Source organism: Armigeres subalbatus, chromosome 2 (assembly GCF_024139115.2).
Source record: "Armigeres subalbatus isolate Guangzhou_Male chromosome 2, GZ_Asu_2, whole genome shotgun sequence".
Taxonomy (NCBI): Eukaryota; Metazoa; Arthropoda; class Insecta; order Diptera; family Culicidae; genus Armigeres; species Armigeres subalbatus.
This window is the reverse complement of record NC_085140.1, coordinates 49825753-49851115: the sequence shown is the minus strand read 5'-3', so window position 1 is coordinate 49851115 and position 25363 is coordinate 49825753. Positions and strand designations below refer to the sequence as shown.

Below are 25363 nucleotides of genomic sequence, written 5' to 3'. Positions count from 1 at the left end.
GGCTCTCACGTTGTAGAACCTCGCATCAATCAACATTGGAACGATCACGAACCCCACAAAACTGAACGCACTACGAACTCTCATAAGCAGCCAAAACCTCGATTTCGTGTGTCTGCAGGAAGTCGAGAACGAACAGTTATCCATGCCTGGCTTTGTCGTTTTCGCGAATATGGACCACACAAGGAGAGGCACAGCTGTAGCGGTGAAGGAGCACATCCATGTCACTCACGTGGAGAAGAGTCTGGACAGCCGACTAATCGCGCTGCGAGTGCACAACACAACGATCTGCAACGTCTATATACGCTCCCTCCGGCACTGCACAGCGCGCTGCTAGAGAAGAGTTCTTCAATGGCACGCTTGCCTATTATCTCCGCCACCACACCGAGAACGTCATCGTTGCTGGATCTGGATCGATCGGATCTACGTGAGCCATACGCGATACGCATCAGCACCTCTATGCGCAACTACGGCTAGCGTACGACGGCTACTATCAGCAGCCACAAATAATAACCACCATCAACCGACTGAAAGGGGAAATGTTGGCACTGCAGCGTAATTTCTCCCACATGTTTATGCGCATCAAGGAAACGCACGTGGCCGGTGAGCCAATGTCGATCTTCCAACTGGGGGAAATACGACGGAAGAAACCAACGATAACCCAGCTACAGACGGAAGAAGGCGAAATTACCGTTGAGCCTCAAGCAATCGAGGCAAATCTGTTTGATTTTTCTTGAGTCTCTACTCAGAAGAAACAGCAGAAAACGACGGCAATGCCAACAACGGGGACGATTTTGCTCATGAGCGTGTTATCCCACCGAACGACCCACTGAACGAAGCGTGCATGGAGGAGATACAAACAGCAGAAATTCTTCAGCAGGGAGAGGGCACCTAAACGATCCCCCGGTGCCGACGAGATCCCACGAGAATTTTATATCCGAATGCTCGATGTCATCCACCGTGAGTTGAACATGCTTATGAATGAAGCACTCATCGGCAATCTCTCCCATTCCTTCGTGGCGGACGTCATTGTATTAGTGAAGAAGAAGAGGAGTGACAACACAGCCCGAGCGTAGCGGCCCATATCGCTGCTTAACAGCGATTATAAATTTCTCTCCCGCATCCTGAAAAACAAGATGGAATGCATTATAGAGGCCCACCGCATGCTAAGCACCAACAGACAGAAATGTTCGAACGCAGAGCGAAACATCTTCCAGGCCACTCTCGCTCTGAAAGATCGTATCGCCAATCTACGTGACCACCGTCGCGCCGGTAAGCTCATCAGCTTCGATCTGGAGAACGCCTTCGATCGGGTACGGCACTCGTTCCTTTTCAAAACCATGCGGTCGCTCAGATTCAACGAGGAACTCATCTCTCTTCTCTCGAATATAGTCAGTCAGTCCACATCCCGGCTGCTTATCAATGGGTACCTCTAACGATCGTTCGAGATCGCTCGGTCGGTGCGGCAAAGCGACCTGTTTTCCATGCATCTGTTCGTGCTCTATTTTCATCCACTGGTGTGTAGGCTCGAGCAAGTATGTGGGGATTATCTGCTCGTTGCCCACGCAGCCTGGCTACCAATCGACATCTGCAAGAGATCAAATCCAATCTACAAATCTCTTCTTTTCCACGCAATTCCTCGCCCCGCTATTTCAATAGACAATCCAGACCTAAAATCAATCCTATCAAATTTATCCCAAGTTCCTCACCTAATCCAACAAAACCCCTCCGCCGATCTGATCAACCAGCACTTCGTTCAGCAAACTGAAATGCCAAAGGTGGCACGGACAGTCCAGCGCTAGACTGGCCACGCGCGTGGCGAAATATTAGAATGCAAGAGCTTTCCTCATCGCAGCGATCCCAACTTTACCTGCTGGTGAATGGGAAAATCGAGCATCGGAAGCTTCTGCACGTGATGCAACGGGTTGCGGACGAGAACTGTCAACACTGTGACATACAGGCACCTGAAACGCTACAGCGCAAGTTCTGTAGCTGCACTCGTGTCGTCCCGGCCTGGACGGTCCTACAGCAAAGGCTAACCGGCTACACAAATGGTTGGAGGTGACTGTCGTTCGAGAACCTCACGAGATCTGAGGCCTCATTGCGCTTGTGTGGTTTGCTCGTTTCGAGTCGAGGTGAATTGAACTGAATTTTAACCACAAAAAAAATACTAAAATTTGTTTTGTGCAACAGGCACGTTACGTGGTGTAAACTGCCGTCATACGCATATTTGTCCCATGTTTGCTGGGATTTCCTATGTACATGGGACAATTATGCGTAGAACGGCAGTAAAGTTATCGAACAATAGATTTCAAAGCAAATTGTTATAACTGTTACGTCTGTTTGTCTGTGCTTCTACTATCATCGGTTTGTCGGCTCAGCTGCGGTCGCTTAGCTATTGTCGTAGTCAGAAGGTGCAAACTGTTTGGACATTTCTCGCATAACTTTTCAAAAGGACCTAAGTAACATTTTTTCATGAATTAATTTGAATAGCGCAATCAACAGAAAAACATGAAAGCTTTCGATTGCAGTGCTCAAATTAATTCATGAAAAAAATGTTACTTAGGTCCTTTTGAAAAGTTAAGCGAGATTTCTTCTCTGCTTTGCTTTGTTTTCGTGTCGTTCTTTACGTGATGTCGTTTATTAAACGTCGTATTGAATCTACAATAGTAACATGAAAAGCTGCTAATTTCATGCCTTTTAAGTTATCATTCACGTTCGAATGCTCTTTCGAACGACAGTAAATGCGCATTCTCGCGCTTATACCAGCTTGTTTGATTTGCGGTTCTTTTGGCGATAACACACGGATAATGAGAGGTTTCAATGTTTCAGTGGGAATACATTTTACTTCACACGTTGTAACGCCATTTCTTATTTCTCTTTCCGGGAAGGCTGATAATAGTAATTGTAGACATCAAGAAATGCGAATGAAAATTTTAAATCAATAGCGGCTCCGTTATGCCATTCTCCCACTTGAGCCTAAATAAATGCCTTGCTTTTTTCGATTTTCAACTGTACTTTTAAACGGAATGCACAAAATCTTAGCTGTACTCAATTTCAACATAAATTACAAAACAAAATAGTCAATGCCATATCCTGAACATGATCAACCACCGTTTAGTAAACTAAACTGTTGTGCTTTGAATAAGACAGTATTGATTTCAATTTTATGTTTCTGTAATTTATTGGAAAGAAAAACATTACAAAATATTACACAGTAATTCATTTTTTGTAATAACTCGCGTACGTTTTAAAAATCCACTAGAAAATTAATTCGTCGTTTTCGTTAAAAAATAATGTTTTCCAATATTCGATTAAATTGCTTTCCAAAAATTAAAAACGAAAAAAAACATAGTCCTACGTCAATAATACTAACCTAAATTGGCTTCCTCGCAGCAATCCGCATAGAACTCATCTGCCTTCAACGATTCAAACCCAATCAGGTACGCGTTTACGGTTGAATCAAAGGCACTCAGCAGACTCGTAAGAGGGTCAGTATCCTGGCACAGATCCTCATTCGACCGAAGCAACTTCAATATTGGTTTCTTTCCATTTTTGCTGAAAACGAAATATAAATCCATATTTATTACGACGTACCACCAAGACTTATTCTAACCACATACATTACGAAGCGCTTAGTCACTTGCTGGACCAACCAATCCACACTCAATTTTGAAAGCTGCTCTGGATCATAACTCACATCAATGGGCTCACTCTCGACGAGCACTCGAATGATATTCGTCGGAGTGCATTTGCTCGGAGTTTCTGGTGCTGCTTGCTCGATGCTGCCCCTTGAGACTACCATCTCCAAAGGCGGAGTGACCGAACGATTGGATTTCTCGAAACCCGCTTCCAGCAGTGATATCTGATTACTATTGCTTCCGGTTGATGACCGACGGGAAAGTTTAGACTGCGAGGATCGTTTTCGGCTGAAGCTTCGACCGGAAGCATTCATCAAAATCTGATAAGCATCCGGTTCTTTTTCCTCCGAAGACGAACGACCGTTTCGCGCGACTGGCGGCATGCTCACGAGTTCAGGTTCTTCAGAATCGAAATCTAAAACAGCTGACACTGCTGCCCGAGCAGACACGGGAGGAGTTTGCGCCGGTGGGCTGCTTTCACGATTGTTGTTTCGTTTGGGAGTTCGCTTCGAAGTTTCGACGTAGTCTTTTTCCGAATGAAATTTTTGCCGTTTTTTACTCGGGCCCAGATCATCGATCAGCCAATCGTCACCGATTTCATCGTTGCGCAGAAAGGCGCCACGTTTACTTGGTCCTGGATTGGGATCTTTGAGAGGGGATACGATCTGAGCCCGCACCGTGTTTCCCTTCCGCAATACTTGAATGGTACTACGGTAGTCGTCGACGACGTCGTTTTGTCGACGTGTGGCTCTTTCCCGGAAGGAGCGACCTTGACCATTTTCTTGCTCCTCGTCGGATGAATCCAATCGATTTTTGGGTGGTCGCTTGCGAATTGGCGTCTTTGAAGTGCTTTGCGAGGGAACAGAAAGTATTTCGGAATCGGAATCCGGACGAATCACCCGATTTGGTTGTCGCCGTGTTGAGCGAGTTGTTTCTATATTCATTTCTATGGAGTCAGGAATAGTTCTACCTGATGTTGGTTTGATGCCAACCTTATCGAAACAGCTAACGATGCGATCACGAATGGCGTTGTAAAACACTATGCTTTCGCTCGGAAGTTTTTTCCGGACCGATTCAAACCATATTTCCAAAACATTCAGGGTTGTGTCACCGGAGTCGGTGCGGAGTAAACAATTTGCCCCTCGATCCAATAAAAGTTCGATTACTTCCAAGTTTCCGTTTGAGCAAGCATCATACAGCGGAGTAATCCCATCACAACTAGTACCACCTTTATCGTTGATATGAGCACCTTTATCCAAAAGCATTTCGACAATATCCTTTTCACCTTTATTGCACGCTTCGTGCAATGGAAGCCATCCTGCGTGATCTCGGAGGTTCACCGGGTGACCTTGCTCTAGAAGTTTTTGAACCAACAACTTATTCCCGTTGATACAAGCCTGATGCAGTTGCGTTTCTCCCTTATTGTTGCGTTTTATTTGAAAAGACAAACCGCGCCTTCGAGTTGATCTCGAATCTGTCTGTTTTTCTGCTTGATTGTTTGACCTTGGTTGATCTTCATCCGAATCGCTGAGCTCATCCAAATTCACATCGTTTCCAATGTCGGGAGTGTCGATAGTGCTTTCATCGTGTTCATCATCAGAGTCGTCAGTTAAGTTGGCTGTCGAGTCAAAAATAGGATATTAGATTAGGTTATTTCCATAATATTATAAGTTTTCACAATTCCATTTACTTCCACTGTTTCAAACTTGTTTGTATCAACAGTTGACACATTCCACGCACTTCTACGCCAAGGGACCAAAATTTTAAACTGAAAATGAGGGTCCAATATCTTTAGGACACGAAAATGTATATAATCTTAATCTATATACATAAAAATGAATTTCTGTCTGTCTGAACCTTATAGAGTCGGAAACTACTGAACCGATCGGCGTGAAAATTTGTATGCAGAGGTTTTCGGGGCCGGGGAAGGTTCTTAAGATGATTCGAGATCCTCCCGCCTTGAAAAGGGAGGCTCCCATACGAATGAAACACCAATTTCTTCATAACTCGAGATCTAATCAGAGAATTAATCAATTTTAGGCGAAACGAAGTTCGTCGGGTCTGCTAGTGAATTATAAGAAAAACATTTGTTTCACTGAAAATTGGTTTGGGAACATATTTTAATAGCCAATCAAAATAGTAGACTTTTAGTATGAGAAAAAGACCTCCTAATCTAATTTTTACAAATGTGCTCCATCGCACCTATTTGGGTTCAAATATATTGGTTATTACATGATAAAGTAGAGTTTATGATGGCCTTTTTGTGAACCAATTGTATTGCTTCGAAAATTATTGTTTTCTTGAAATGTTTGTACTTTGAAAAAAGTGACATTGAAATGGTGTCGCGTTACGAAAATAGTCACATAATTGATACTGCACGAAAAGTACAGATATCGAAAAAATAAGACTTCGGGCTCTCTTAGTACTCGTCAAGAGCTTTCTTTTTATGTTTTAATATCCAAAATCGAAGCATTTTTCATGAAATTACACTAGGTACAAAAATTTGGTGTCGCGTTACGCGAATTCAGTGTTTTACTGAAATGACGGCTTTCGGTGTATGTATGCAGTATGACAATGGCCAGAATAGAGAAAAAAAATCTTTTTAATATATTAGGGTTTGTACGTGAATACGTGAAACAAAATTGGGGTGTATCATTTAATAACTGTCCATACTAAAAAATGAGTTCCCATGCAAAAAATGTTACGAAGTGGTGGAAAACTGGTGTTTCATAGAACTCTTAGGGGTCATCCATAAATAACTCACGAGAAATTTGAGCTCTTTTTTTGTTAGAATAGATTGTGAGGCTTTTTTAATCCTCTCTCTTCGCGCTCGATATCATACTCACATGAGTAAACGTAGCGAACAGTTTGCTCCCGAACACGGCTTCCTTCTACCCTTTCACGGACCTTTGAAAAGCTCATTTGTCGTGAAGCATTACGGAGCCGCAAAAATGCTTTTCGATACTAGTTTGATCTTGATTCTTATACATATTTTTGGAGAGCAGAAAGACTCGTGCTTTTTCTTTTGATTTGATGATTTTTAGTATTTTAATTTATTTTCCTTACGATCAGTAGATCTACAAGATTTTTTTATTTTTTCAACCGAGATCTGACGGCCCATTTCTTGCTTCATGAATTTCTACTAATATCCCAGTTGAAAACAAATGTTAGTTAATTGCAACACTTAAAGCCGTAACCATGCGTCAGTACAACCGATATTTCAGCTTATGGAATTTCACCGAGATTTACACAGCCTAGAGTGTTGGTCATGGGCAGTTGAAAATATAATGGACAGTATCAGGAAAACAAACTTCCGCAACCGCTGCAAGAATAAGGGTCTATTGAAAAAGGCTAACAGAGGGCTTCTGTGTTAAACATTGGAAATTTGTTGATTTTTCAGTTATGTCAATCGAGATGAACCTATTTGGGGCTAAAATCTCGTTATTAAGGACATATTATATTCGGTTTTTGTGTTTCTATTTCACAACGGGACAACAACACTATTCTTGAAATTTTAACTCAGGAGCCTAAGGGCGTAAGGGTTTTAAATGCACGTAAGCAACTCAGTGCACGACGCGTCTGATCATGTGGTAAGTATTGCTTGCGACATGAGACATACACCAATGTTTTCAGACATGTATGAACAAAAAGTTAAAAAGATACCACGTTCCAGTAGCAAAGAAGACTAAAAACAACAGAAAAATACATCTTCAAAATTTCTGAGCTTCTTAGGCCATCATCACTGTGCTAGTACCGGATTGTGTTAAAATAATAATCGAAGATACGAAATAGAAGCATGAATTATTTGAATGAAATTTGAATTGCTAAGACGATCCCCACCGATGTTGGATACACATGAGTGCCTATTATAGGAACGAAATGCGTTCATATTTTATTCACACACGTTCTCGCACCGGTTGTTTATATCAAGGTTGTTGAAGTGCAATCATGCTTCGCACCGGTGGTGAATATCCGGTTGCTATTGAGGCAAACACGGAAATAAATAAAATCAGGAAAAAGTTTTATTTATTTTCAAATCTTTCAGAACGCGCTCCAGCTTTTGTAATATAAATATGTGCGTAATGCATTTTGTGATTATTAGATTAGCTAGACACACATCTGATAGGTGGCACTAGCTTATATGCAATAATTTAGTGAGGTGGATATCTCGAGATCTATAAGATTAGAAAGATTTTGTCTTCTACAAAGTTGTTCGGGTAACCATAACATTTATGATGGATACTAGTTTAGTTTGGAATTCATACGCATAGCGGCGCTAGTGTATGAGAAATAACCTGTGAGGTTAAATATTTCTAAATCCGTTAGAGTTAGAAAGTGACCATCTTCCACAAAGTTATCCGAATTATCTGTTAGGTTGGTTATTATGTAAGATTTAAAAGGGTAGTCCAAACCAAAAGTTTAGTTTGAAACCGCAATACTCGCTGGCGCTCGAGTTGAGTCGAATCGAGTCAAGTACGAGACACTGAAGATGGCCTTACTGTAAATCGAAATAAGTATCTGTTAAAATTACAACCAAGTGGTGGAATTAAATGGAATTGTACGAACTCGTCTTATGGCAAGTAGCTTTGTTGAATACGGCAATATTCTGAAAATGCCAGATTTTGAGATATTTAACCTATCAGTTTATTTCTTATACACTAGCGTCGCTAAGCGATTGTGTTTAAAACTAAACTTGCTCGCATCATGACGATTTTCACCACCCGAACAACTTTGTGGAATACGGCAATATTCTAAAAATTTCAGTTTTCGAAATATCTAACCTAGTAGGTTATTTCTTATACACTAGCGCCACCAAGCGGTTATATCTTAATCTAAACCTGCGTTGGTCATAATGGTTTTGACCACCCGAACAACTTTGTAGAAGACGCCAATATTCTAAAAGTTCCAGATTTCGAGATATCAAACCTATCAGGTTATTTCAAATGCACTAGCGCCGCCAATCAGTTGAAATCTAAACTAAACTGACCTCCATCACAATGGTTTTGATGATGAATAACCGAACAATTTTTCAGAAGACGGCACATTTTTTATTTATGCGTTACTCTATATTTCCGTGTGATGGTTTGGCAACGGTTGGAGCGGGTCGTTAAATTTGCCAACTCGCTATTCACCGAAGGTTGCGTTTACATTTCCCAAACCCGTTTAACAACAACCGGTGCGAGTTCGCGTCATGATAGAGGTTGCTATTTTGGCTTTATTTACGCACTGGTGGGGATCGTCTAAATCGAAGCAATCGGCGTTCGAATAGTAGGCGCCCATTAGCACACGAATATGGGCACGATTGACAGAACGAAATAGGTACATCGCCTATGTATCACTAGAGCTACTCGTTCTGTCAGAACATACTTGTGAGTACACAGCCCATGATAATTCAGATATTCGACAAATGTACTAAGGATATTCGCTCGGCCCCGACATGGCGCGGTTGGTAGCTGGCCGTGATTCGGGGTATTTTTTGTGTAAACGAGAGAAAGCAGGAGGAGAAAAAAAGGAATGAGAAATGCTCTCCGGTGGAAATAGACGAAGCAGCAAAGATACAAAATGATATGAAAAGGAAGAAAAAAAAACAGAAAAATGCGATGAAAGTAATTGGAAAATGCTCTCCGGTGGAAATAGACGGAGAAGCAAGAGTACAAGATGATCTGAAAAAAAAAATGAAAAAAGAAAACACAGTTTTGAACTTCGGTAGTGATGGACAGAGTACAAGAACAAAAAAAAGGAAGAAAGGAAACAGTTGGCCTTTGGCTGAGATAGACGTAGTGCCACAAAAATAATATGAAAAGCAATGAGAAAGAACGGTGGTTGAGGATTTTATGATTTTGTTGTTTGATCGATGTTCCTGACATAGAATTGAAATTGTTTTTAACCAAATAGATTCACAGAAAAGAGTAGAGGTGAGCGGGATTGTGGTAGTACCGGATTGTGTTAAAATAATAATCGAAGATACGAAATAGAAGCATGAATTATTTGAATGAGATTTGAATTGCTAAATCGAAGCAATCGGCGTTCGAATAGTAGGCGCCCATTAGCACACGAATATGGGCACGATTGACAGAACGAAATAGGTACATCGCCTATGTATCACTAGAGCTACTCGTTCTGTCAGAACATACTTGTGAGTACACAGCCCATGATAATTCAGATATTCGACGGATGTCCTAAGGATATTCGCTCGGCCCCGACATGGCGACATAACATAGAAAAAGACAACACAGAAGTTTTCATCCTAAAAAACAAATCACTTCTGGGGAGATCGATCATCTGACTACGTATTTAAAACAGATCCGGATCGTACCTGGGTGTTTTTTCAATTTCAGTTTATTTTCCATAATTTAACAATTCCAGGGTAATAGTGTTCGCTAATTGAGTTATGGGATACCTTTCAACAATTTTGTTTTTCAGTTGAGTCAGTTGACTGGTAGGGTCTACATAATTAGATAAGTATTTGGAGAAAAATACATAAAAAAAACCTTCGAGAATTACAAGATAGTATGGGGGACAGCAAGAGGAAAGGTATAATTTGTTATCCTAATATCACAGTTTTTTTTTCATTTCGTTTTGAAAAGTGGATATGTGACATGAATGGTTTTGTTGTTTTGTTTGGATGGCCGGTTAGTCCTTAAATCTTAATAGTCGAAACACCAGATCGTGGCCACCAACTCGTGCAACATTCAAAGATAGATAATGTAACAATATCCCCTGTCGAATGCAACATGCTGCATCGAAATCTACTGAAATTATTGTTCGCGTAACGCGACACCATTTGCAGAACACTTTTTGTCGATCAGCGTAACGCGGTGGTGTTGAAATCAATCCATCGAATATTATTGTAATTTCCGTTTTTACCCACAATTTGAGTTCACAGTCTCATTTTTGTTGATGTATACGAGAAGTGCTTGGAATAAATCGAGATTCCAAACCATATACCAGATCTTGTAATCTTGTAATCTTGTAATCTTGTAATATCAACGCACCCTCTGACCATAGCCTATCTGCGTTGTATTTAAATACCGCTGAGCGATACGTCTACTGGGCAACACGTCCGGTGTGCACTGCACTAAGATCTCCTTAGATGCAACCGGACCGAGATCTTACTTAAGGCTCCCAAGGGTCCGTTTCGCTGTGATATGTTGCCATAAAATAGAAATATATGCACTTGCTTTTCTAATCTACAGGAATATTTAAATTTACTAATGATATTGATTAGTGACAAGTAAATTCATTCATCGATCAGATTAGAACGAGCTCAGTGCAATTAAAATATAAACGCAATACTTATCTGCAATTCACAGAAGATGTTGGGATTGTCCTTGAAGTAATCACGTTGTGAACACAGACTTCCTGTATTGACGGTGGTTGTTATGAATATGAATACCACTGCTGATACCGGAACAATAAGATTTTCTTCATCACTGGTCGTCTGGAAAGAGGTAGATAAAATAATTGGGCCGCTTTCACTCGCCGGCCCGCAAAACATTAGTAAGTAATTAATTATACTACAAAGACAAAAATACAGTTCTAATAATTCTGTCTTATTAATGGATATCACACATGCCCATCTGATACTCAACTTAACCATAAACATATCCTCAATACTTAATAAATTGATAACTGTATATAGTTTCTATTATTGTCCATATATACCTACTATTCAATCTAGGATTCCAAATCGGATAAATTAATTCAGTTGCTAACTAAAAGCTTATCCTCAACGCTTTGGCTGTCAATAGTCTCCACAATATGAACCTTAAAGGTTATAACTTTGTTCAATCCTACATCTGTTTATATTAAAACTCAATCCTAACTGCCCCGTTACCGCTTTCAACACATAACTGCCCCGAGCACAGCCACTACATGCGACCCACAGGACCCCAATCGAGGACGGCCTACACTATACCGTTGTGAGCTTACACCCTCTCCTGGGCTGTGCGACGCTGAAAACATGCTCCTAACGTTTGATGCCTAAAAATAAAAATAATTAAACTAATTACACTAAATCTTACACTTTTGATCGAACCCGGCTGACATTCGCGTTAAACAATGTGTTCCATGAGTGCTGATCACTCATGATAACGCCCCGAATCGGCGAATAAAATTCAGTTTAACGCAGAGTTTTAACCCTCTCTTGCGCTAAGTAATGCTGAAAACCTAACTTCTAGGAATTTGATTCGTAGAAACAAATTATACTGAAATTGGTGCGTGGCAAAATAAGTTATACTATTAGCTAATTTAGTTAAACCCTGACTACCCCACATTATACTGGCCCGTTTGGAGTCATCCAGTGGCACTTGGTCTTAGCATTCGTTTTCTTTTTAAATTCTATAACAATTCACCACGCTTACCCCCATATTAGTAATATGTAGAACGAATGCTTGACTATTACTATACTAAGTATAGTAAAAGACCGGAAGTAATAATTGGGCCAGCCACCACCCAAATGAGACAGACCCTAAAAATCCGGTTTTATTATCAAAATAATTAAATGCGTGATACATTGTAATGACTAAGTTATGCTTTAATATTTTTGTGAATCTGTGTTTTTTTTTGGAAAAGTGTTTCCAGACACGAAAAATATGAAGTTAAAAATCCATTCCAAGTCGAATTGTCCCATAACAAAAAGTAACCGCAAGTCAGTCCCATTAATAAAAACATTGAAAATAGCATAAAATAAATTCCAATAAGCCATTATAACCTGAGAATTATAACTTGTTTGCTTAGTTATATTTCTTCAGAAACGTCAATGGTTAATAATATAAAGGTTAAAAAATGATTTTTGATAGCTTTTTTGAAGCTTTTCTGTAGGTTTACTGTTCGGGCAAATTCGTCCAGTATGATTTACTTCGTTATTGACGAGTGGCAAAATAACTTTCAGCAAAGAAGCTTTCCTCTCCCTTTAAGGACAGCCTTGTTTTAGCTAGAAATACTAGAATAAAGAGATCGGCAAAGACGCCATCTTGTTTCCAATAGAACCGTCAAAAGCGGTTCCAAATCGACTTGTTTACTTTTTTCACCCATAAGAGTCAAGCAAAAAGTTCAAGTGATGCCAGTATTATTTCCACGATACCACACCTTTTCATACGTTGCCATTTCGACAGTTGTTCACTCCGCTGGTCTCTCGTTATAGGGTTGCTAGTTTTAGCGTGTCCTTCAGAAGAAATTGAGCCTAATTAGAGCCGCTATCGAAATTGGATTCTTCTCACAATCCATACGCTAAACCTAATTTCGGAAGTGTTGTGCTGTATAGCACATCACCAAATGCAAACAGCGCACCACTTTCCGAAGTTAGGTTCAACGCATGAATTGTGAGAAAAATCCAACGTCGTCAGCGGGTATAATTAGGTTTTGCACTGAATTGATAATACCTGCCCTCAGGAGCAAAGGTTTCGTTATAAGGGGCCATCCACAAAGTACGTCATGCTTATAGGGGGAGGGGGGGCTCCGAGCAGCGTGACGATTCATACAAAAATTATAGAGGCTTAATACAAAAAGTGTGACGAAGGGGGGAGGGGGAGTTGAAAATCGCCGATTTTTGCGTGACGTACTTTGGGAAGATCCATTAATTACGTAACGCAAAAATTGGCAATTTTCAACCCCCTCCCCCTGTCACACTTTTTGTATGAAGCATCTGAAATTTTTATATGGATTGTCACACTTTGGACAACCCCCTCCCCCTTCTAAGCGTTACAAAATTTCTGGATGATGCCTCTGTGGATCTTCCCGAAGTCAGTAAACGCTGCGAGAACACGATACCAAGACTAACGTTGCTACGAACGAACGATGCAACGAAAGAATCGTCTTCACAATGTGACTGACTTGCGGTTACTTTTCGCGTGGATGAAGAATGTAATCGCATGTCAGTCACACTCGAATTACTATTGAAAAAATGATTGTTATCAATAGTTTTAACAATGTTTCTACTGCAAAACCATTGATTCTGTATAATAGCATGACTTTTTTATATCAAATCAGTCTAAACACATAAATAGTAGAGAAAACATGCTAAACTTTTGCAAGCGATTTTCTCGTTTTCACGTTTTTACTGACTTGCGATTTGCGGCGTAGTATACTGCCGTCATACGCATAATTGTCCCATGTTTGCTGGGATTTCCTATGTACATGGGACAATTATGCGTAGAAGAGATTCCAAACCATATTATAGGGCACTGCACGGACTGCTTTGTCTCTTTCTCGCTGCAAAGAAATTAGAAAACAACAAGGCCAGTAAACGTCAAAATTTATGAGGAACAAAAGAGAAAGAGATGTTTTCGTGCAGTGCCCTATACCAGAGCTAAAAAACGCACTTGCTTAGCAAGTGACGAAAAAGTGCATTTCAGCGATGGTGTCGCGTTACGAAATGCAGCGCGTTTTATTTACTATATTTAAAGCAAGAAATCTTAAAATGGATATTCTGTCAGAAAGGAAATTTAGTGAGGGTTAAACCTGTTTAATCATATGTCCTTGAAGCTAATTTTCGAATGCAGACCTAATTTCTCACTGAAAATCGGCTCCTCATGGTGTCGCGTTACGCTGGAATGTGTCAGTTACGTTTTTCGTTTTCTGGAAACTTTTTCAGTGTTTTGTTATCGACTAACGAAACACTGAAGAAGTTTTTAAACAGAAAACAAAATACGTATCTGTAGATATAAACAAGTTTAAATCAGTGGATGTAAATGGAAGAATTGTGTAAATTGCTAAATGTATTAGATTTTAGTCAATTGAAGCCCACTCGGCTTCGACAAATATTCTAGATTGCTTTGAGGTATAGATCTGTAATAATCGAAAGAGAATGAAAGCAAAGAGAGACACTCTTTTGCACATACGACCGATTCTCAATGCACTCTTATTGTCAGACAGCACGATAAAAATTGCCAAGATTATTAGTAAAGTAAAAGTCCACTTACCATCGTCTGCTAGTGTAAGATCAATACCCAGATCAGCTGCTTCCTTTTCCAGGTTCTCCGCCATGAGGTCCATGTCATTTTTCTTCAGCATAGCAACGCATCGCTTCAAAGGAGCACGTTGCAAAGACAGTGATTGCAGTTTTTGCGCTTCCAACCGCACTCGACGGTACATGTCTTCAATTTCAAAGCAGGATCGTTTCTGCATTTCATAAATCTCACTAATACTCAGAAGTGTGTTATAAGCCTCCTTTGGCTCATCCTGTATTAGATCGTATTCCTTCCACAAAAATTGGAGTGCTTCCTTGTACTGTTTGTTGTCTTTGTAGGTCTGGTAGAGGCTCACATAGATCGGCACCAATTGCCGCCCGCTTTCCCCGTTTCGTTCAGCGCAGTCCAACATTTTCAAGTAGTAGTCGATCGCTTTGCCATAATTGTACAGTTTGCATGAAGCATCGCCCAACGTTTCGTTCAGAAGCTTTTTCTTTGCAAAATCCATGCTGTCGACTATAATCAGTTCGTCCTCAACTCGCTTTATTGCCACCAGGATCTTCAAATTGCGTTCAATGTTTTCAGCATCTGCCGCAACAGGCGATCTCATATTGTAGGCCGTTTTAAGAGCTTTTTTAGCACTCTGAAAATCCCCTAATTTGATGATTGCATCCGCCTTTGCCGATAGCGTCTCGCACATTTTTGCTGTTTTATTGCTAAGCCTAGATGCTACTTCTAAAGCTTCGTTGAGCAGCTTCAGTGCTTTGGCCGAATTGTTCAATTTTCCACTGAACAGCTGTGCAGTGGCCATCAAACACAAATGCACCAAATCCAGAATATCATTGCTTTGTGCAATTTTTGTAGCCTTTTCCATGTACTCGACTGCTTCGTTTAACTCTCCCTGGTGTTCTTTTGTCACACCGAGATTCAGGATAGCTCTTGCCTCCATATCGGATTGCTCCAGTTTACCGACCTCCTTCAGTTCACGGCACAGCTTCAAGCCTTTCACGAAGGACCTTTCAGCTTCAGACAGCGATTCTTTTGACACAACCGGATCATCGCTACCCTGGCCTTTCAGTAGATAAGTCCTCCCGATCGTAACATAAGCTCTCTGCAGTTCAACCTTGTCGTTTTCATTCCGTGCAATGTCGAGGTAGACCTTCTCGTACTGAAGAGCCTTCTCGAACTCATCCAGCAACATGAACATCTCTCCAACTAAACGATTTGCCCGACCCACATCCATCGGCATCTTCAGGTTATGGAAGGCTTTCGCCACCAATTTGTACTCGTTCAGGGCTTTCAGATGTTCGCCACGGTCGCAGTACAGGTCTCCCAGTTTGCGACATGTTTCTGCCAGCTGTTGTAAATTGCCAGCTTCCGAGGATTTTTTCTTGCGTCGGAGGAGCCCTGAGAATAAGTATAGGTCAATTTATTTAATGTCGATTTTGGTTTTCAACTTGAAATCCAAGTATTTGAACAAAAATGATGATGCATTCACAAAATCGTGATTTCTATTATATTTATGCTATAAGGTAAAAAATCAACAGGTTATCGTACTCAATAAAATTACAATTTAGTATGTACGATACTATAGTGGAGGAAATAAGTATAACATTTTAACTGTTTTTCATACAAAATGGTCATGTTTGAGGATCAATATCTCCTAGCGATTAGATTGGTTTCATTTTTTGTCGTCCAGCCGAAAATGACTTGATTTTTTACCCAATGAGTGTTATCTGTATGCAGTTTTGTTGCTTATGACCTTTTTAGCGCAAAATAATTATAACCTACACCACATTTATATGGAGCTTCATCTCCATCTCTCCATCTAATCGAAAGAAATCGAGATATTGATGCTCAAACATGACCATCTTGTATGGAAAACAGGGCTGCATGGTTTACTTATTACTAGGAATGTAGATTAGTTTCTATTGCATTCAGGTAGGTAGATGTTTATTTGTAACACATCAGCGCAAATACGGTAAGGGCGGTTTTTAACATTTGACAGATCTTTTACAGATCTAGGGGAACAGACGGCTTTGGCAGATTTTGTTCTATTATTGGCAGGGGGGTTTTTGTCGACCGAATTTTATGAAATTTGGCCTCAATATTCCTTGATATGCAAAGAATGTTTAGGCCAAATTTGAGCAAAATCAGTCATAAAAAACCCCCCTGCCAATAATAGAACAAAACCTGCCAAAGCCATCATTCCCCCTATATACATAAAAAATGAATTTCTATCTGTCTGAACCTTATAGACTCAAAAACTACTGAACCTATCGGCGTAAAAATTTGTTTGCAGAGGTTTTTGGGGCCGGGGAAGGTCCTTAAGATGGTTCGAGAACCCTCCCCGTTTTGGAAAGGGGGGCTCCCATACAAATGAAACAGAATTTTTTGCATAACTCGAGATCTAATCAGAGAACAAATTAATTTTAGGCGAAACGAAGTTCGTCGGGTCTGCTAGTATTAAATACAAGGATTGTAACAGGGTATTCAGACTTCGAGCTTGTTATGAAGTAATAGTAATTTATTAATCATACGATACCCTGTCGGTTACACCTTATTTTAGATCAAGGAAATAGAAGTAGCCTGACATTTAAGCTCACGATCACGAATCTAATTTCTACGGTCAAATAATACATAATCGTCATGGAAATTACTCTATTGATAAAATAATTACGAATGATACCGTTAATGCATCAATGAGGCTAGACCTAGTTGTGTCGCTGAGTGCCGGTTGAACAACCATAATTTGATCCGGAACTCGTAGGTTGAATAACGCTTTTCCAAAGCAAGAAATTTCGATAGTATAAATTACTTACTCTGCTCCTCTAGATCGAGGTTGTCACTCATGGTTTTCAAGAAGTTAAACCATTGCGAGCCAACTATTTATCCACGAATTTAAAAATTTCGCAAAGCTACACCAAGTTCAATAAAATCAACATGTTTCGCGCGATGAATCTGACAACAACAAAAATGCCGCCTTTTGCGTGCTTTTTAGGGATGTCTACGATTAATCGAAAAGTCGAATAACATTTGCCTGATCGGCCAAACATCTGCAAGTGCACGCTAATACTTGTGACACACACTCAGCGAACTGAACTATTGAAATTCATACACACTTAATTTTATTTGACGGGCTCGGTAATCGAATTACCGAATTCTCAACAGCTGAGCTCTCGGTAGTCAGCTCAGTAAAAAGTTTGACTATTTCAATACAAAATTTTCAAAACGACTTATCTGATTTTGTAAACAAAGATTCAAACGTCGATTTGTCGAATCTGAGAACACTCCCACGCAAACCAACACCATCAACACATAGATGAAGACTTCGGCTACCGTTTAACGGTGTTAGCACAGACAAACAGACGTAACACTAGAGAAAATACCATCGACCATGACTTCAACGATCAATTTGAATTTGATTGATTACGCAATTCACAACTAGAGGCGCTAGTGTCGTAATCCTTCGAGTTTGACATTTCACTCCAGCGCCTTCTGGTGACGATGTCATACGAAACATCGTTTCGTGTAACGTGCTCGCAAGATGGTGGTAGATGAGTTGAGCGATGGATTTTTTAGAAAAATGTTCAAGCTGTTACGTCTGTTTGTCTGTGGTGTTAGTTTGCGTGGGAATGCTCTCAGATTCGACAAATCGACTGTTAATCCCGCCACGTCAAGATGTCCACTTAGCTCCAACTTCTGCGTTACTGCCAACGCTGATAAATGAGTGCGACCGCACCCTTGCACCTACAGAAGGATCGTCGATTGACTGAATGTCAATCACCAAATAGATGTTGAGAACAGACAAAAGAGTAGATGCTTGAGCTGAACACAACAAGTGGCATATCTAAAACGTATTTCTAAATCCTATAAGTTATACACAATTGTGCGTAGAATCCGTATAATCTAATCCGTAAAATACTGTGCGAATAAGGCAAATAGGTATTATTGAGAAACTCAAACATCTAACGTAGTTTAACATGAATTTTTTGCCCTACATTGTGCTCAATTTTTTATTGCTTACAGCTAAAGTTTATTATCCTAGAATTTGTGAACTATCGCATAAAAATATTATTATTACTAATTTAATACCTAAGGTGAGATCATGCAAAGAAATCTATCTTAAAACTAGAGCCTTCATTAGTGTATTGCCTAATTAAATTCAGGTACAAAACTCCACCAAGAAGGGGTTAATCAGAGCCGAAGCTCAACGCTTTGAGGCGATAACGAATCACCAAAAGTAGGTCGCGATATTAAGTTGACTATATATATATGTGCCTAATTCGATTTCACATATTCATAGGAATTTTGTAATTTTACGTCCATTCCCCCGGAATAAAATTTACTGAATCAAGGATTCGTCTATCGCTCGCCAACATTTTACAAAATTCTTTTGAGGCGAAAAGTGCGATGTCTGGCAAGGGATCGAATACTGGATCTGGCAGGAACGACTCCGATGATATGTTCACCAATGAAGGTGGACCCGGCGCAACATGCGCAGCAACGGGATCTTCTGCCAACATCCCCACTGTAGCTGCAAGCACAGCAGCGGTCGCGACGAGCGAAACGGTGGGCATGATGGACCCGGGAGTCGGCGCATGGCGCACTGCATCGGTCATCAATAATCCAACGGATCCGGTAAAACCAGCAAACCCTCTTCGTACCAATCAGGTAAATGCTGACGTAGCCAATAAATTAAATGCCAATGGAGCAGTGCCGAAGCAAGTAGCTTCAACTGTAGAGCTGAAACATAGATCATCCCTGTCAAATTTACACGGAAAACTCGTTGTCAGACGTAATCCGGATCGTCGCGCGCGTGCATATCGGTACAGTTGTGAGTTGTGTGTAGATAGTGACAATAGTAGAATGGTGCAGTGTGATGGTTGCGACAGATGGTTCCACTTTTCCTGCGTGGAAGTTACCGAGGGAGTAGCTGAAATCAGTTGGGTCTGCCCGGTGTGTACATCCGTACCAAGCAAGGTCCAACAGAAAATCCCTCCTAAAGGCTGCCTTACACCTCGGGAAAATTTTCCGCCGGATTTTGATCCCCGTGCATTTTAAATGGGGCCGAGATTTTGATTTTCCGTGCCCAAATCCCGAAAACATCGCATATGCAAAAATGCATGGGGAAAAAATCCGTGGACCAAATTCCCGAGGTGTAAGGTGGCCTTAAAGATGCAGGAGCAGCGATACCAGCAAAAAATCCACCCCCAAGGAACTGTGGCGATACAAGATCAAACGGGAAGAAGAGCAGTAGAAAAAGCGAACAACGTAAAACAGAGTTACGGTTGCAGAAACTGGAGGAGCAGAAGAAGTTAGAGCAAAGGTTTTTGGAGGAGAAATACCGAATCTTAGAGGAGCAAGAAGATGACAGCGAGACGGGATTGGATGATGAGGATCTTGAGAAGATGTCCATAGTTTCGCGCTGGATGAGAGATACGGGGCGTGAAGAGGTTGTCCAAGATTCCGGCGTGGTAGAGGAAGAGCAACCAGCCGAATATAGAGCTTTATCTAGACCTATAGAACAGCCAATACGACATGCAAGCCAGCAACATCATTCGTTAGGTGGACGACGAAACACATTTCCAAATTTCGCTCCCGAACAACGCTCTACACCGCAAATGCGGCCCATGATGCCTCCGATGAATCTAGGATCTAGGCCATATTCTGGAATGCGGCAAGCGTTGAATGGTTCAGCAACGGAACATGTACCAATTCCAGCAGAAGAGACTATTTGTGTCCTCAACAGGAGTCAACTGGCCGCTAGGCAAGCGGTTTCTAAGGAGCTACCGGAGTTCTCCGGAAATCCTGAGGATTGGCCTCTGTTCTTCTCCATGTACTCTTCGTCAACACAGATGTGTGGCTTCTCCAATGAGGAAAATATGCTGCGCCTACGTAAATGTCTGAAGGGAAAGGCACTTGAAGCTGTGAAGTGCCGTTTGCTCCATCCCTCCAATGTCTTTGGGGTTCTTTCAACACTGAAGATGCTCTACGGCAGACCAGAAGCAATCGTCCAAGCGGCTATAAGAAAAATACGTTCACTCCCATCACCAGAAGTGGATCGACTAGAGAGTCTGGTAAACTTTGCGCTTACTGTCGAAAATATAGTGGCTACAATAGAAGTGTGCGGAGTGAGAGACTTCGTGTATAATGCTTCGCTGAAGTTAGAACTCGTGGAAAGATTACCACCAACGTTGAGGCTGGACTGGGCAAGGTACATCCGAGGAAACCCAGCTCCTAATCTTCTAGATCTGAGTACATGGCTGTACGCTATGGCGGAGGACGCTAGTGCGGTCATGCAGACGTCCTCAGTTGCTCATCGAAACCGTAATTCTAAGAAAGACGCATTCGTCAACGTCCACTCGGATTCAAGTACTATTAGATGCAAAACATCTATGGTCCCAGAGAAAGAAACGCTAGCCCAGGCACTAGAACCGTCAAGAGCGTGTTTTGTGTGCAAAGGTTCTTGTTCGTCGATTGCAAAGTGTAAACTATTTGGCGAACTGAGTTACGAGTCTAAGTGGTCAGTAATACGCGAAGCTAAGGTGTGTCGCAAGTGCCTTCGTAAACACAACGGCACATGTAGACAACAAAACAAATGCGGAATCAACGGATGTACCTACCTCCATCATTCCTTGCTGCATAACGAGAATAATGAAGGTTCTAAACTTGGTTCAGGAGCAGAGGCAGCTAGGGATTCCAATTGCTACGTTCATCAAACCCAGACAAACGATGTCCTTTTCCGCATTGTTCCTGTCGTGCTTTATGGCCCAGCGAAGATGGTTCAGACTTACGCTTTCATAGATGATGGTTCGGAGCTCACGCTTATGGAACATTCTCTAGCGCAGGAGCTTGGATTGCAAGGATCTCAAGCCGCTCTCTGTTTGAGATGGACAGGTGACGCCAAAAGGATAGAGAACAATTCTCAAAAAGTTGAGGTGGACATTTCATCAGCGCGGAAATCGTCCCAAAAATATAAGCTAGCGGATGTTCGAACCATACAGCAACTCAAACTCAGACCACAAACTTTGGTAGCTGCCGAAATGCAGAAGCGCTATAGTCATCTCTCTGGAATACCCTTCGATACTTACGTTGATGCAAATCCACGTATCTTCATCGGTCTAGACAACGCACAGCTTGGACACCCATTTAAGAGTCGGGAAGGCAAGCCATTCCAACCGATCGCCGTTAAAACACGACTAGGGTGGATTGTATATGGGAGCTGCTCATCCATTCACCACGTAGCGACCCACGTTAACTACCATGCTGTGCAAGTGTGTGATTGCAATATTTCCAATGAAAGCCTTCATGTGGCGATGAAAAACTATTTCAATCTTGACAGCATGGGTATCACCAAGCCTGAAAAGGTACTACTCTCCGCGGATGACCAGCGTGCAGTTAATATCCTAGAAGCAGTAACGAAACGTACGAATGGTCGCTATGAATCTGGCCTTCTCTGGAAGTATGATGCTGTACGTCTTCCCGACAGTAAGGCGATGGCGCTCAGGAGATGGGAATGTCTGGAGCGCCGGATGAAGAAAGACGAAGTACTGGCAAAAGCACTACAAACACAGATGGACGACTATATTCAGAAAGGATACGACCGTAAATTGACCAACGAGGAGCTGAAGATCCAGCAACCACGTGTTTGGAATTTACCGGTGGTTCCAGGATATAATCCCAATAAGCCAGGAAAACTACGGCTGGTTTGGGACGCAGCAGCTACAACACAAGGAATCTCTTTGAACTCGGTCTTATTGAAAGGACCCGACCAGCTCACGTCCCTGTTGACTGTCTTGATTCAATTTCGGGAGTTTAGAGTTGCGGTATGCGGAGACATTCGGGACATGTTTCACCAAGTGCTGATGAGAGCGGAGGATCAACATTCCCTGCGATTCTATTGGAAGGCAGATGCTCAGGATAGCTCTCCGAGCGTGTATGTTATGGTAGTGATGGCATTCGGAGCCTGTTGTTCACCTACAACAGCCCAATATGTGAAGAACATAAACGCAAAACGATTTGAAAACGAGTGCCCACAAGCCTTTGATGCCATTGTGAAAAAGCATTACGTAGACGACATGCTTGCTAGCGTCGAAACAGACGAAGAAGCCCTTAAGCTTGCACAAGATGTTAAACGCATCCACGCTGCAGGGGGATTTGAAATGCGCAACTGGCTGTCCAATTCGCCAATAGTCTTGAAATCCCTGCAGGAAGAAGCGGCTACAGAGAAATGCCTAGGAGCTGGAGAAGAGAATACTACCGAAAAGGTGTTAGGGCTTTGGTGGAACACGACTACCGACTGCTTCACGTTCAAAGTGTCTCCACGGTATGATCAGAACCTGCTATCTGGTCGTTGTAAACCTACCAAACGCGAGGTACTGCGTACGCTTATGATGATGTTCGATCCGCTAGGCTTTATCTCGCACTTTCTGATGTACCTGAAAGTATTAATGCAGGAGATCTGGAGGTCATCAATTGACTGGGATACTCCCATCGAGGAACCACAGTTCCAAAAGTGGCTAGTTTGGTTAAAGGTTCTACCGAAGGTTACCGACGTGCAGATTCCACGGTGCTATAGAGTATTCGCCACATTGCAAAGTAGTTGCAACATGCACACATTCGTAGACGCGAGTGAAAACGGATTCGCAGCCGTTGTGTATCTTCGCTTCGAGGAGGGAGACCTTATAGAGATTGCATTTATTACTGCAAAAACCAGAGTCGCTCCGCTAAAATTCCTTTCCATCCCTCGCTCAGAACTCCAAGCGAGCGTTCTGGGTGTTAGACTAGCAAACAGCGTCGCTCAATCACTATCTAATAGAGTTCGGGAGCGCTACTTCTGGACTGACTCAAGAGACGTCCTCTGCTGGTTGAACTCTGACCATCGACGGTACAGTCAATTTGTGGCATTCCGGGTAAGCGAGATTTTGGAGACCACCGATATAAAGGAGTGGCGATGGGTTCCAACAAAACTGAACGTGGCCGACGAAGGAACCAAATGGACGCGTCAACCTGATCTCAGTGCCTCCAGCCGCTGGTTTCAAGGGCCAGAATTCCTTCGCAAATCTAAAGCAGAGTGGCCTGTTATCCACCGGTACGGAGCGACAGACACCGAGTTAAGAGCGCATCTGTTAGTTCATGCCCCCGCAAATGAATCCATCATTAATCCACAGAACTTCTCGAGGTGGATTACGATACTGCGTTCAACGGCGTACATATTCCGGTTTATCTGTAATTCAAAGCAAATGATAACAACGAAGCAACGAACCGGTGGATCGCTGACGCAGCTGGAATTGACAAGGGCTGAAAATTTCCTGTATCGACACGCTCAAAGTAACGAATACGCCGAGGAGATAGCTATCCTTTTCGGTAATCGTCTGTGTAGAGAAGATAAGAAGCCTATTCCCAAAAACAGCTCTATTGCCTATTACTGTCCATTTCTTGGTGAATCTGACGTGCTGAGAGTCCGTGGCCGAACCGGTGAATGCTGGTTGATTAATTACGACGCAGTAAATCCAGTAATTCTTCCTCGTAACCATCATGTCACACGACTAATAGTGCTGCACTACCATGATAAATATCATCACCAAAACCACAACACCGTTCTCAACGAAATTCGCCAACGTTACAGGATTCCACGTCTCAAATCAGTATACAATACAGTCCGCAGGCAGTGTCAAAAATGTATGAACGCGAGGGCAGCTCCACAACCACCAGCTATGAGCGATCTGCCGCCATCTCGGCTTGCTGCCTATTCTCGCCCGTTCACGCATATGGGGGTGGATTACTTCGGTCCGATTTTGGTAACTGCTAATCGAAAAACCGAGAAACGCTGGGTCCTAATAGCAACCTGTCTGACCATCCGCGCCATCCACTTGCAAATTGCACACACTCAGTACCGATTCCTGCATCATGGCCCTTCGAAACGTCATTGCAAGAAGAGGCACACCGGCGGTTATCTACAGTGACCAAGGTACCAACTTCCGGGGTGCTAGCAAGGAACTGAAAGCCGCCATGCGAAATATTGATAAGGATCGGATGATGATCGAGTTCACTACATCGCATACCACATGGAGTTTTAACCCACCAGCATCCCCGCACATGGGCGGAGCGTGGGAGCGCCTCATCCGCACAGTCAAGCAGAATCTAAACAAGCTGTTGCCGAACCGTACGCTATCATACGAAGTCCTGGAAAATTTGCTGATTGAGGTGGAGAACGTGGTCAACTCCAGACCACTAACTAGTATCCCCATAGAAGACGACGAATCCCCGGTGCTCACCCCAAATCACTTTTTACTCGGGTCGTCCAACGGTTTAAAGTCATGGGTATCCCTCGACGATAGTCCGGCAGCTCTGAGAAATTGCTGGAAGCTTTCCCAGAGTTTGGCCAATCAATTCTGGATCCAATGGGCTCGTGATTACCTGCCGTCGATTACTCGCCGAACAAAATGGTTCAGCCCAGCAAAACCTATCCAAGTTGGAGACATCGTAATCATCGTAGACCCGAACTTCCCAAGCAGCTGTTGGCCGAAGGGACGTATAATAGCTACGAAACAAGGAGCAGACGGCCAAGTGAGGTGGGCCACAGTGCAGACTATCAATGGAATCTATGAACGCCCAGCTGTTAAAATTGCAGTGCTTGACGTCGGCGTTAAAACGGATACGCCTCAGGAGGACCATTGGTGTATTCGGAGGGGAGTGTTAATCCCGCCACGTCAAGATGTCCACTTAGCTCCAACTTCTGCGTTACTGCCAACGCTGATAAATGAGTGCGACCGCACCCTTGCACCTACAGAAGGATCTTCGATTGAGTGA

The 25363-nt window shown here is 42.2% G+C and overlaps 3 protein-coding genes across 3 annotated transcripts in view; 2 read left to right on the top strand and 1 right to left on the bottom strand.

Moving 5' to 3' along the window:
- LOC134218562 (tonsoku-like protein) overlaps positions 1-17538 on the bottom strand; it is a 38588-nt gene extending 21050 nt beyond the window's left edge. Inside the window, exons 1-4 of the mRNA XM_062697708.1 lie at positions 17371-17538; positions 14561-15955; positions 3621-5256; positions 3374-3555 (exon numbers count right to left, since the gene is read on the bottom strand). Coding sequence (XP_062553692.1) covers positions 3374-3555; positions 3621-5256; positions 14561-15955; positions 17371-17401 — 3244 coding nt within the window. The 5' untranslated portion in view covers positions 17402-17538. The remainder of the gene's footprint in view (positions 1-3373; positions 3556-3620; positions 5257-14560; positions 15956-17370) is intronic.
- A 1423-nt stretch (positions 17539-18961) lies between these two features.
- On the top strand, positions 18962-24516 carry LOC134208963 (uncharacterized). The gene is made up of 2 exons (XM_062684937.1): positions 18962-19222; positions 19846-24516. The coding sequence occupies exons 1-2, from the start codon at positions 18962-18964 to the stop codon at positions 24514-24516; spliced, it is 4932 nt and encodes a 1643-aa protein (XP_062540921.1).
- A 46-nt stretch (positions 24517-24562) lies between these two features.
- Positions 24563-25363, top strand: LOC134208962 (uncharacterized). Its single transcript, XM_062684936.1, has one exon. It carries the CDS (start codon positions 24563-24565, stop codon positions 25361-25363), a length of 801 nt encoding a protein of 266 aa, XP_062540920.1.